Source organism: Gopherus evgoodei, chromosome 3 (assembly GCF_007399415.2).
Source record: "Gopherus evgoodei ecotype Sinaloan lineage chromosome 3, rGopEvg1_v1.p, whole genome shotgun sequence".
In the NCBI taxonomy this organism is placed as follows: domain Eukaryota; kingdom Metazoa; phylum Chordata; order Testudines; family Testudinidae; genus Gopherus; species Gopherus evgoodei.
The window spans coordinates 222,906,914-222,920,118 of NC_044324.1; the positions used below are offsets into that span (position 1 = coordinate 222,906,914).

At 46.0% G+C, this 13,205-nt stretch overlaps 1 protein-coding gene and 1 long non-coding RNA gene across 17 annotated transcripts in view; one reads left to right on the forward strand and one right to left on the reverse strand.

The window, feature by feature from the left end:
- The window catches only part of LOC115649336, a 176,440-nt gene that overhangs the window by 156,381 nt on the left and 6,854 nt on the right, over window positions 1-13,205 (forward strand). Inside the window, exon 4 of one of the 3 annotated variants that reach the window (XR_003999810.1) lies at window positions 127-9,040. The exons of the other annotated variants lie outside the window; for them this stretch is intronic. This is a non-coding gene — a long non-coding RNA (uncharacterized LOC115649336). Of the gene's footprint in view, window positions 1-126; window positions 9,041-13,205 lie in introns of those variants that run through there. 3 annotated transcript variants of the gene reach the window in all.
- BCL2L11 (BCL2 like 11) overlaps window positions 1-13,205 on the reverse strand; it is an 85,439-nt gene that overhangs the window by 23,427 nt on the left and 48,807 nt on the right. For 11 of the 14 annotated variants that reach the window (XM_030558230.1, XM_030558228.1, XM_030558223.1 and 8 more), the window contains one exon: window positions 7,531-12,593. The exons of 1 other annotated variant lie outside the window; for it this stretch is intronic. In XM_030558230.1, coding sequence (XP_030414090.1) covers window positions 12,507-12,593 — 87 coding nt within the window. In that variant the 3' untranslated portion in view covers window positions 7,531-12,506. Of the gene's footprint in view, window positions 1-7,530; window positions 12,594-13,205 lie in introns of those variants that run through there. 2 more of the 14 variants (XM_030558233.1, XM_030558225.1) reach the window with 2 other exon arrangements.

Below are 13,205 nucleotides of genomic sequence, written 5' to 3' on the forward strand. Positions count from 1 at the left end.
CGGCCCGACATCCAGGTTAGAGCGGCCAGGAACGTTCATGTCGGTGTGGTCAGGAAAGGCAGTGGCTCAGGGTGGGTTTGGACAGGGCAATAATAAAATAAACTGGAAGGTTAATGTCTTCCCCAGGCTGCAGCACTTCGAACCCTTCCACCCGGTAGGATAACACGGGCACTTCGTTTTTATGGACTTCCAACTTCAGAGTCCGTGGCCTGCAGCTCGAAGATTGGTTGCCTTGCCCGGCAAGTCGCTTGGGAGCCTGGGGTACAGACAAGGTAATGGTGTGTTAGGAATATGAGGAACTGCTGGATTTTATAAGAAAGGAGCCCAAGGCTGCTGGATTTGAGTTGGCTGCTGGCATCTCCCTGCTAGGAGAGGCAGTTTTTGTTTTCGAATGCTCCAGGAAGTGCTGGAAAACGTCTTGTTAATTAGCTTCATTTAATATACACATTTTAACAGTCAAGGAACTTCAAAGCCGCTCTGACCAGAGCTAAGCCGATGACACATGCCTCAAGCAGCTTGTAACTGGAGCCTGAATCTCAAGCAGAATGGGATAAAATGGCTTTTCCCCTGGTCAGTCTGGGGGCAGGTTTGAGATGAGCCATTCCACCAAGGCAGGAAGACATCACAGAATCGTTCCTGGGGAAGCCTGGGGAGAGTGGTGAGGAAGATGGGCACTAGCCTGACCCAGGTCTGCACTCTCAATCCTATGTCACTCAGGGGTGTGAAAAATCCACCCCTGTGGGACAGCGGCAAGCCGGCCTCACCCCCACTGTAGGCTGCGCTAGGTCGATGGAAGAATTCTTCCACTGGCCTAGTGATGCTCTCAGGAGGTGGATTCCCTGTAGTGACAAGAGCACCCCTCTTGTCGCTGTAGCAAGCAGCTATGCCAAAGCACTACAGCAGCACAGCTGTCACCTGGGTTCAACTCCCTGCTCTGCCACAGACTTTCCGTGTGACCCTGGGCAAGTCATTTAGTTTCTTGGTGCCTCTGCTCCCCATGTGTGAAGTGAGGATACCAGCACTGCCCTGCCTCACAGGGACATTGAGAGAATAAATATATTCTCGATGGCGAAATGTTCAAATTCTGCGGTGGTGGGGCCCAGCTAACTGACAGGTAGATAGATAAGCACCGTGCTGCCATCATAGAATGGTAACTCTGTATTTTCTCTCTCTGTGGTACGACGAGAGAAGCGGTTGTTGTAGTAGCTAGGTACTAAGCAGGGTGAAAAAAGGGGACGAGATGGGGCCCTGTCAGTGCTGCTTAGGAATTCTGGGTGATGCTATGACATTTGGTGTGACAGATCCTGCAACCGCATGCAATAGCAATATTGTACTAAGTTAATTATCACTATGGGACAGGGATTGTTGCAACTTCATGGGGCAGAATTACCAGACTCCTCCAGGAACTAAACACGGGGGGTGTGATTAAGGTGAGATGCTGAGAGCAAACAATGCTAGCAAGGCACCACTTCCTGACCTGGTTTGCAGATCCTGCTTCACGCTGGGTTTCCCTGAGACTAGGAGAAGAAAGGGTTTTGGGTATGAACTTGAATTGACACAGAGCCTGCTGATCCGGCAGCCGGACAGGACTGCCTGTCCAAGGGTTGGAAAGACTTTGTCCAACTAAAGCCCCGTGAGGCAAGGTGAGCTTTTCGCATGTGTACAGGAACTCGGACTAGTTTTTATGTTTTCTCTGTAATGCTTTTCCCTGAAGAATAAATGTGCTTGCTTAGAAGGAGCTGGGTGGTAACTTCTGGCAATACTCACCATCGTCCTCGGAGCAAAAGCAACTCGCAGGCACCGGCTTTTAGGCAGACTGGCTTGCTGGGCATAGCACAGTGGAAGACAATGCCATGCAGCATGAAAACCTCTGGTCAGAAGGGAGAGAGATGTGGGTCCCTGCCCAAATGAGGTGATGGCTGGGAGCCAGAAACCGTAAGTGGGTGCCCTCAAGGGACCACAGAGGGGAAATAGGGGCACAGGTACGCTGAAAGTGTGACAAATGTACTGTGAAATTACCATGCCTTGGAAAGCCTATAGATCTATATTGTGGCTGCACCATTGCTGACTGACAGGACTGCAGTAGGCGTACACCAGAGACGGGACAATAGGGGAGGCTTAATGTTAATGACAGTACTTTGACCATACAAAAGTTATGTGAAACAGTGACAGCATTCTAGGGGGAAAGCAGGTTTATCCAGCCTCATTGAGGGGAAGGTTTTTTTGAGCTGAGGAAAGTTACCAAAGAGACAGAACACAGGAAGCCAAGTGTTGCAAGGGGAACATATAGAGAGCCCCATGGAGGAACTGTGGGGCATGGAGAGAAGAAGGGAGAAAGACTCCATGAGGGAGAAGACATCCAGCAATGTAACAGCCTGCATGCGGCAAGGAATCCCAAGGGAAGGGGGACCTAGCGAGGTGCAGTGCGGGTAGGAGGTTTGGTTTTTAAATGATCTGTACACTCTTGTGTTTGATATGACGAGGTTAAAAAAGAATTGTGTTAGATTCTGGGTGAAGTGTCTCTTTATTTAAATGTTACCCTACTGCTGTGTTCCCCTGGTCACCCAGAAGGCTCCCACCCTGAGGTGGAGTTCCAGAGGAGCGTGTGTGAAGACAGGGCAGTCTGATCGGCCAGGGGCTGAGCAGCAGGATCCGCTCTTAGGAGGGAGTGTTTGACTGCAGGTCTGCACCCCAAGATGGGGCCAGGGGCTGGATGCTGCTCAGACTCAGAGGCTCGGCTCAACTCGGCTTCCCCTCCCAGCACTCCAGGGAGCACCTCACCAGAAACAGCACTGGCTTCTGCTCTTCGCCTTCTGGCAGCCTGCGTTTCCTTTCATGTAAGCACTGTGGTTCCTTTATTGTGGGCTGGCGTTGGCACGAGAGTGTTTCCCGCTGGACACGCGGGAGGTCGCACAGCAGCGCGTTCTGAGCTGAGACGGAGCATTCCACAGCTTAGTAGCCAGCACTGGACACGCTCAGGTCGGCTCCTGAGTCTCGTGTGCTATGTTTCTTCTTGCCATGCCCTCAGTTAGCACAGTTGTCCCCTGCATTAATCTGGCTCAGCTGCCAGTGGGATTTCACAGATTAATAGATTTTTAGTCCAGAAGCGGCTATCATAATAACCCAGCCTGACCACAAGTCCTAGAACGTCCCTGGCTTGATTTCTGCTTTGGTGCCAAGAACTGTGCTTCAACCTAATTGATCTTTTAGAAGAAACTCCCAGTTTGGTTTTAAAATTGCCAGTGATTGAGAATTCACTGCCAGCAGGGGATGACTCTACCGAGGGGTTAACGTGTGCTTTGTTTCCAGTTTGTCTCCCTCCCACTTGCAGCCTTGGGATCTTGTTGTACCTTTGTCTGCTAGACTGAAGAGCCACCTGTTAGCCTCGTGTAGCCACTTAGAGCCCAGTCAATTTTCCCCTTAACCTAAGGCAGGTTCTCTAATCCTTCAATCATCCCTGTGGCTCCTCTCCAATTTATCAATATCCCTCTTAAATTGTGGACACCAGGATTGGCACAGAATTGCACCAGCGGTTGCATCCGTGCCAAACACAGAGGTAAAATCACCTCTCGCCGCCTACTCCAGAGTCCCCTGTTTATACCTCCCAGGATCCCATTACCGTTTGGCCCCTGTGTTGCTCTTGGAGCTCATGTTCAGCTGATTCTCCACGTCGACCCCAAAGTCCTGGTCTGAATCCCTGCTTCCCAGGCTAATGTGTCCCCTCACCCTGGAGGTGTGGCCGACATTCTTTGTTCCTATTTAAACACGAAGGCCCAGATGCTCTGAAGCATTTAGGTGCCTAACTCCCCTGGGTCCAGTCCCCGCTGTGGAAGCCTGCACCTGTTAGCTGCACCTTTTACCAGCAATGGTGCTGTTTCCTGAGTCCTGGGGCTTGAGCCCATGTGATTTCTCACATGCTACCGCTGGCCTCCCCTGTGACATTCAGCCCATTGCTCATACTTCTAATGTTACTTCTCTTGAGATGTGACAGCAAAGAACTCCCTTCGCCTCCTCCGGGTGAGCTCTGCTGCATCAGACAGGTGATCAGTTTCTCCTCCTACGCATGTCACACTGGACTTTTAACTAAGGGGGGGGGTTATTAAGTGTCACTTTTAGCCTTATCAGGATGATTGCCAGCCGAGGGCCTCGTGAGCAGCTCTAGGTATTTTGTATCTTACTGAAGCTTTGTTATCAACCAACCCAGGCTCAGTGCAGGTCAGTGAATGAGGTGTCTGGGAGCTCGTCAGGACTCTGCTAGCAGGGCAGTCGTCCCAGCACAGAAAACACAGGAAAAGGCCATCCAGCTCCTGAAGCAGCCCCAAGAGATACAGCCCCATCAGCTAGTCAACTGTCCCAGCTAGTGGAAGCCAAGACCTCCCTGACACAACTGTTGCCAGGGGCTGGGAGGGGCTCCAGTCATTTTTTTTATGAATCGTCCTGCCTCATTTCTCTCTCTCTCTTCACCTCTGTACGTCTCCGCAGTCCTGCTGCTGCTGGGGACAGCTCTCCAGAGAATTCATTGCAAGAGTCACTCTGCACAGCCATCACCTCAGTCTCACGCTGGGGAGCAGCTCTCCTATTCAGCAACATTCAAGACCTGTAGCCCAGCCAGGACCACAGCAATGTCCTTGATGTCTGAGCAGGGCCTCTGACCGTGCTGCAGTGACTATGGGTCTGTAACGATGGGGGAGAACTGTAGCCAGAGCAGAGAGTGTTCAGTGGGGTGGAGGATGGCAACAGCCCTTAACATACAGGGGGACAGGTGAGTCATCAAACCATCAGCCCCAGGGGGTAGGCCCTGAACAGGACCGACATCCACTGAAGCAGCTGAGTCTAGGAACAGGACCTGCATGGCTCTCTCTGCCTCCTGCCAGAACCAGCTTTCAACCGTCTGCCCCCGACTGAGGGATGTCCCTGGCTGGACAGGGGTTGCCTTTTCCAGCAACAGGTCCAATTCACTCCCCTGTGCCTTCCTCCCTACTCCACATTGATCCCCAGGGCTTCCACAAGGCTTGCAGGAGAGGGGATTCAGGTCTGCTGTCCAAACAGGGGCCCGTTCACCCCACAGTCAGGTTTGTGAGGAGCAAACCTTGAAATAACTAGGGCTCTTGGCAGGTGGCTGATGCTGCTCCAGGCTAGAAAGCATTCTGCCTCTGGGGATACGTTTTCAGCTTTGTGTAGTGCTCTGGAGTACAAGGGCAAACTCTGCTCCTTTGTACCAGGTCTTGCAGCTTCTGTGGCTAGTGCTAGAGCCATGTTTCTGCACACAGACGGCGTGGCTCAGCAGTAAGAGCTTAGGGGATGTTGCTTTCCCACCACCATACAGCCATTACAACCAATTTTGGCAAACTCTGTGTGGAATATCCCTCTCCTTGGACCCACGCTGAGGTGCTTCCTAGGCCATTCAGCTCATAAACCCCCTGCCAGCTGTAGCCTGAGTGTCCAGGGAACATTACCTGGCCGGGGAGAGTGAGCTAGCTACTGCTAGTCCGTTTTGTCTTGGTTTTAGCTTGACTCTTAGATTGATTTCACAGGACCCTGGCCAGTAGCCTCCTTTCCTTTTGCCTTAAGCCAGGCTCAGACACAGCTTGGCATCCCTCAGTTGGTAGAGCCCCGAAGTCTCACCGTCGTGGCCTGCATGCTGACTGCAGAGAAGGGCAGGCCTTGTCCCTCCGGGCTTTGCCAAGTGTCTCAGGCATCACAGCCTCTGTCTGGCTCAACAGCAAATCCGCTTTTGGCCAGGAAATCACCCAGCTAGTGCTTGTAGGTCTGACCCCCACACTGGCAGGGCACCACCAGCCAAAACCTACTCAGAGCCCTTCCCAGAACCAATTTAGCTCAGGTCAAAGTTCACATTGTTTTTACTCTTCTCATTCAGCTGATTCTCCTATGACTTCAGTCCCTCATCTCATCTCCCCGCTCAGTGTCCCTTTGCACAGTCTATGCTGAGGCCCTTCACCCTGTACCTCCTTTACACATTATCTCTGGCTGCCTGCCTCTGTGCAAGCGACTTCCAAACCTGCCAGCTCATGCCTGCCCTCGGCCCATCAGTGCATGCTTGCGGCTCTGTCCTCTCAGCCTGAATGACCCCCGCCCCCTCAATTCTCATTTTTCATCCACAAAATGACTTCTCCCTGTCACCCCACATGCTGGCTGTTGCCAACTCCTGTTCACCATCTTCCACGTCTACTCCACACCCCATGATTCCTATTGCTGGAATGCTTTGCCATGCCGGCATCTTCTCTGCACCAGGGCTTGCTCCCTTCCTGCCTCTGCATGTTACCTACCTCCATCCTGCCACTTTCTGACACCTGTCACTGATCACTTCACATTCCCCAGCAAGGCCAAGCTCAGCAGCATCCTTTCAAGATCTTCCTTCACCCGTATGGCTCAGGACTCACATCACCCTCATGCCCGTCCCTTCAAAGGCTCCCACATAACCACGGTTTCCTTCTCCCACTTTTGGCTTTGGACTTTCGTACCTGAAACCCCTCAGGGCACCTCTGACATTCCTATTCCTCCCTACAATCCACTGCCGAAAACCAAACACTGCCTCTTCCTTTGTTGTATAAAATCCTTGTCATGGTCACTTGCAGTATAAAAAAATTTGAGACTCTAGTGCTGCCTCTCTGCAAGACGCTGGGACCCCCCGTGTTGCAGCCCCATCCTTTCTTCACCTTCCTCCAGCCAACACGATCTAGAATTACTCCTGGAGCTAAATTCAGGCTTTAGCTTGGTCAGGAGACTCCCCTGGGTGGAGCTCTGAGCCCTTGTAGTGCTCAGCAGGGACTTGGGCTGTGTCTATCTTTGCTGTACAGGCCATGCCTACCTAGGCTGCATTTGATTATTTCCCCCCAGTGTATGAACGTGCAGATTTCAAAGTTGAATCTTAGTCTCATTTTCTGCCCATCTTGCTCATCACAAGAGCCCATTTCTACTAATTGTGTCCTCTATGGCATTCACAACTCCCGTAAAATAAGTGTCATGTACGAACATTATTGATGCACTCTAGTCCCTCCCCTAGCTCATTATGGGCCTGTTCCAAACCCCACTGAACTATCCTCCCACCTCCCAACCAGCTATTTAATTCCATGCCAGTCCACGGGACAGAACGAGGGTGTTTGATACTCCACGTGTGCAAGTGGAAGAGCAACGGCTGAATGCAAACCCACACCTGACTTTGAGAGAGGCAGTGCCACTCGTTCCTCAGGTGAGGTTCTCATCCACAGTGACGGCAGCAGTCTGTGTACAGAGAAGCGTGTGGGAATTCAGTGTGCACCATGGAAACATTTAACAGAGACATTCCCAGGGTATGGTTGAAATGTGGTATGAAAAGTGTGCTCTTCCAACCTCCATCGCCAATAAGGACATGGAAACTGCTTAAATTACGCAAGGTTAAAATGCCTGGGAAAGTGAGTGGTACCTGCACAGGTATCAGTGACCGATAATTAAAGCCCCATCTACAATTCCATACACCTTACCTCAGAAGAGCATAAAATGTTGAATTTGAGCAAAATAATACTCATCACAAATAGATGAAAGTTTTATTTATATAAAATTCATTAACATAAAAGATTGCATCTTAAAAAAAGATCTGTAGCTATGTACAGCAGTATTGCACAAGTAACGTGGCAATTACCCTGTCAAAAATTCATCAGTGCAAACCACAAGTAAGCCAGGGAAATTGCAATAAAAATGCTACATATGCTGGGTCCTATGAAACAAGTTAGTGATTAATCAGTACATGATCAGTGCTATGTTTGTACCTGATAAGGAGCTTTGCTACAGTAATGAGTGGTCTTGAAACCAGGATGCAAAAGTTTACTCTAAAAATCCAAGTAGAAAGTAGTTCTATAAATAACTTGCAGGGGCTTCTTGTTTACGAGGTAACAGCCATGTCCTGCACTATGTAAACTGAGGATAAGGTGTTTAATATCCCAAAAGAGGGTTATTATTGAGTTACCAGGAAGCACTATCAAGTTATCGAACTAAAATCTACAGCATAATTTTTAATTCTGGCAACTGGCTGAAGCAATGAAGTGAGGCAGCCAGATTCAGTAGGAGCACAGGGAGGGTGAAATCTGAAGGCAGTGGAGAACGAGAAGGTGGGGGATTGGCACATTGTTCAGGTCTTGAAAAAGTGAGAATACTGCACTTCAGTTTACTAATATGTTTGAATAAGCTGCCCTTGGCCCCCTTGGGATGATAATGTTTTGCTTAGACCAATAAAGTTATTTGTAACAAATTAATGCTTTGAGCTACAAATTGATTCTGGATGTGGCTTTGGTGTTTGGCCGAGTTTGCATCTCCATATCATATTTTACTTCAACTCTCTGCCTCTATCTACGGTGCTGAATCATTGAGTCCAGAAAGTTAAATGTGGCCGAAATGGGGGATTAAATTGTGGATACAATTTTCAAGAGAGACTTTAGGCGCACAGAAACCCAAGTCCCCTGGACTTTGACTGAGGTACTCCACAGCCTCTTTTGAAAATGGGACTTAGGAGCCTAAGTCACTTAGGCACTTTTACTCAGTAACTAAACGTTATTGATTGCACTGAATTAGAAGACAGTGCTCTACACTGATCAATCACTAATTCCATATATACCAGTAAAAATTCATTAAAAACTTTACAGGAACTTAAATAAGCAGAAAATAAATATACAACATTTCTACAAGTTACAGCATTATGGAACAGTAGAGTGCATTAATTACACAGAAAAAAGAATCTACAGTATTTACCAAGTTCAATTCTAAAAAAGACTTAGAAAAACAGTAATTTACTTTATATGCTGTACAAAACTTTACATGACATAGTAAGAAAAGAAAAAACATTGCACACAGACATTTGGCTCAGATAAGAATAATATGATGCCCTAATCTAATAAATACTCAAATATTTACAGTTATTGAAGGAGAAAAAGCATAATACAGTATCATACAAGTTTTGTAGGAAAAATTTGAATCTGGTTTCTCCACAACCAAAGAAAATTCTTCAGAAAGCCGTTTTGGCAGGGCAGAGTGTGGATTGTATGGAATTAGAAGAAATCCCTCAACTAACTAAGTATTATAACTGTTTTTAATGTTATGTTGAGATTTAAGAAACAATTTCAATAACCACCCACAAATCTAACCTGGGCAGACAGGTTGCCAAGGCACAAAACCAGTTTTAAATGATCAAAGACAATGGGATTAGTTTGAGTTATTTTTTTAAAATACATACTGTAAAAACATCTGCAGGAAACTTCTTGATAAACAAGAGCGCAGAGAAGTCCAAGTCACATGGTGCCAATATCTTGTTCTTTAAGTTCATATAATTCACAGAATTGTTTTTTAAATCATTTATTACGCTTACAGTAAGCTAGTCTGAAGCCATGGTGTGGTGGCAAACCTGTTGCACTACCATGCTAGAGGTAAATGTACAAAGAAAGCACCCAAGTCTTCAGGCACTGGGCCAGCAGAGCCTTAAGAGGTGGGATGGAGAGGGAGAAAATATGTAGTACTGATGCCAACTCTCCCAAGGGCACTATATTTAAAAGAACTGAAATAAAGTGCTCCACTTGTAGAAGCGTGTGTGCGCACATGCCTGCACCAATTGTAGAAGTGCGTGTGTGTGTGTGGTGGGGGCGGGGGGTACTGTAAACACAAATGTCTTTGGTGCATTCAGAAAGGTGCATATCGCAATTCCAAATTTCAGAACTAGCTCTACTCTGTTCATCATGACAACTAGTGGACAATGTGGCTTTATGAGGAGGTTTCAAGACTCTTATACCTCAAAGCACCTGATCAACTCTAAAGTCGTTCCAGGAAGTGGCTAGGGTCCAATTCTGTTCAAAAGATGACTGCAATGTCTAGTGTTGGAAAATCTGATTTTTGTCTAAGCTATTTAATGGCTGTGTGACTCTGACATGTGAGGAATGTTGAAAATGGAACAAAAGTAATGGTGTCTAGGCCCTTCCAGTCTTATTCTCACTTCCAGCATCCGGTAGCAGTGAGAACTCTTTACCAAACATACATTTATACCTGCCCAATTCACTACATGTAGGACGTTCTGAATTCTCCACTCCACTTTACGCCTAGTACTTTGGTATGATCCAAAACCATGCTGTCATGGAAGTGACTATCTGCCATCAGCACTACTGAATTTCTGCTTGAAACTCCAGATACAATTTAAGTCACCAATATTGCTCTACAAAAGTAAAACAAAAACAAACAAACAAAAAAACCCAACTGCTTTGATAATTGAGGCCAACTCCTAGGACAAAGGTTTAGCCTACAGAGCCAACGTGTGTTTTTGTTCTCCGGATTCACTGCTTGTGGGGGTGAATTAATGCAACTGGGGAATTGAGCCATGTTTAGAGGAACCCTCCCACCTGCCCCAGAGGCACCAGTGGTCAGTGCATAGAGTACATATTGTACAAATTTACTTGTCAAAACTAAAAAAAAAAAAATACAATGGCACTCAGCATACGCTGGTGAACATATTGCAATGTTTTGGAAGAAAACGTATCATACTTTTCTATGGTGCTGGTGAAACCAGAAATAAAATGCGGCATTTTGAAGTAGACTGTAGCAAATAGAAAACTGAATCATGCAAGCTCTCTGCATCACATACAAAAGGAAGCCAGATTCTGAAGCCAGATTGGGATAAATTCTGCATTAATACACCATCTGAAGGAACTGTGCGCTCCCAAAGCACCCGTCATGCAGTTTCCCATGGTGTAAAGGTGGACTATAAAACCAATATTAAAATTCAGTTTTAACCTAGATTTGTGGTTACAGTGCCCATGCAACAGGCTTGGGGCAGCATTCAATATACACACTTCAAAATTAAAAATAAAGTTTTTCTTTCTGCGAAGTCCTCTTGGCACTTCTTGAGTCACTGAAGTTGTTGCAGAATGCATCATTCTGTTATGTTCTAAAGACCAGAAGTTTACAAGTCTTGCAATCCATGGTATTTGTGGTTTCACAGAATGATGCCTTCTGGAATAACTTCAGTGAACCAAGAAGCGGTAAAGGGAGTTCTGTAGAAAGAAGATCTAATTAAAAGAAAAGGTAAGTTAAAACTTTTCCTGTGCTGGATGCCTCCTGCAACCTACTTAGCAAGTCACTCCAGTATAGGAATCTTGATTTAACTTAGTTCTGTTTTTGGTTAATCTTTGAACAAATCACAGAATGTCTGATGTACGAATACAGTGACTGCCCTTAAAATTGTATTATTTAAAAAGATTATATGGAAGTTTTGCTAGAACTTTCAAAATGGCCTAACTTTTGCTTCCAATGCATATTTATTCATTCACTTGTGGGATTTTTTGAACCACAACAATTCAAATATTGTACGTTGCCCTCAAGACGGATGTAACACAGTCAGCAGTCCACATGTTCCACTGTTAATGTCTGTTAGTTCCTTGCATCTCTCAGAATAGATCTTAAGTACAAAGCCAGCTCTAGCAAAAATCCAACATATTAAAAAACCAGCAATACCAATTGGGTTTATCAACAGTCACAGTAAAATATTAAGTGAAATTTAAAATAGTTTCTGAAGTTATGCAACCCTCCAACTTTGGCCAAGATTGCAGTGTCTCAGGAACGCTTTTACCCCACAAATATTTCATTGTTCTATTATCCCCCAGCCTTCAACATTCTATGTTATATAATATGCAAACGTATCCAGACTCATTAAATATAAAGAACTTTTAGAAAGGCAACTTGGTATGGATTTTGAAGCATAATATTTTCACCGTTAGGCTGGAAAATTCAGGTCAACTGAGATTCCTGCTGGTAGAGTGGAAGAGGTGGACGTTTCAGGGGGAGCACACCAGTTGCACTTAGCTGCAGTTTAAAATCAGTCAGCAGGAAGTATGCTGTGTGTGACACACACACACAGTTGAATTTAGGGTGGTGGTAGAGATTTGCAGGGTAACTGAAGTTCTGATGCAAATCCTTCTACCATTCTTCAATTAGCTTCAATTTATGAGTTAGGAATGGAGGGAAAGCATGAATCTGACCCCTCCTTGCTGGGGGGGTGCTGGGGGGGACATCTGTACATAGTTATTTTATAACAAACTAAGGCAGCTCTGCAAGTTAGCTGGCTCAGTTAACTCCATTGCAGAATATATCAGAGATCAGTCTACAGGTTTCCAGAAAATGGAGTATGAAAATCATTCAATAATGTTTGATCATTTTCTTTCCAAATCAGTCTTTTAAAAGTTCAAGAAAAACCAGCGTAAACACCACTCTCACATAAAGTCCTGCTTCACAAAGCTTTTATATATCCATTTCCAAAATCCATCGTGACGTGTTCACAGTGAATTGCCATTTAAAAAACCTCGTGTTTTCTGACGGACAAAATGAGACAGTCTGTGCATATTTTGTACAAACACGGAGTCCTACTGTCCCGCATGTCCTTTAGGAAAAGGAGGATTTGTTAATTGCATACACAAGGTACGGAAAGGATACTCTGGTGACAACTGGACAATCTCAGAATGTCTCTCTGTACATAGCCATTACTGCAGTCTCCAAATGAGGCGGATGATATAACGTAACAGGCGCAAAACAATTTGGTGGTTTACTGCTGGATTATCCAAGAAACCCTGCAACAGAAAAGATGTTTATTTTTTCGTTCCTGAAGTCTCCTTTCCAGAAGACCCTATGACCAGCTTACACACTAACCGATTGTGATAGAACATTTTGAAATTAACAGAATGATGCTGGATAATACCAACAACAAAGAGAATACACTTTTTTTTTTTTTTTAAAGAGGCGCAAGCTAGTCATTTGATAGGTCATTGTTTCCTTTGGTAATTCAATACGTTCTTCTCAAACCACTGTAGGGATTTCAAAAGCGAGTTCATCATGGTTTAGCAGAGAACTTAAAGAGGATATTGAGGAGTTAACAAGATAATTGGGCATTTTTGTTTTAAAACTGTGGTCAGATATCACTTCCATTTTGCTAAGTGGGATATAGTGGAACGTTAACTTTGCACCTGCAGTACCTATAACCAGATGAAAGGGGGGACTCCTCACTATTTTAGAAACACAGTAAGAATGCACACATGCATTTAGAACAGTGGTCCCCAAACTGGGGGGCAGAGAGGAACATTTGGGAGGGTGGGGTGCAGCAGGGCCTGGGGCAGCCCCTGGAGGGAGAGCCACCCAGCGCTGTTCCAACCCTGGCTCTCGGCCCCTGGCCCTGCTCCTGGTGG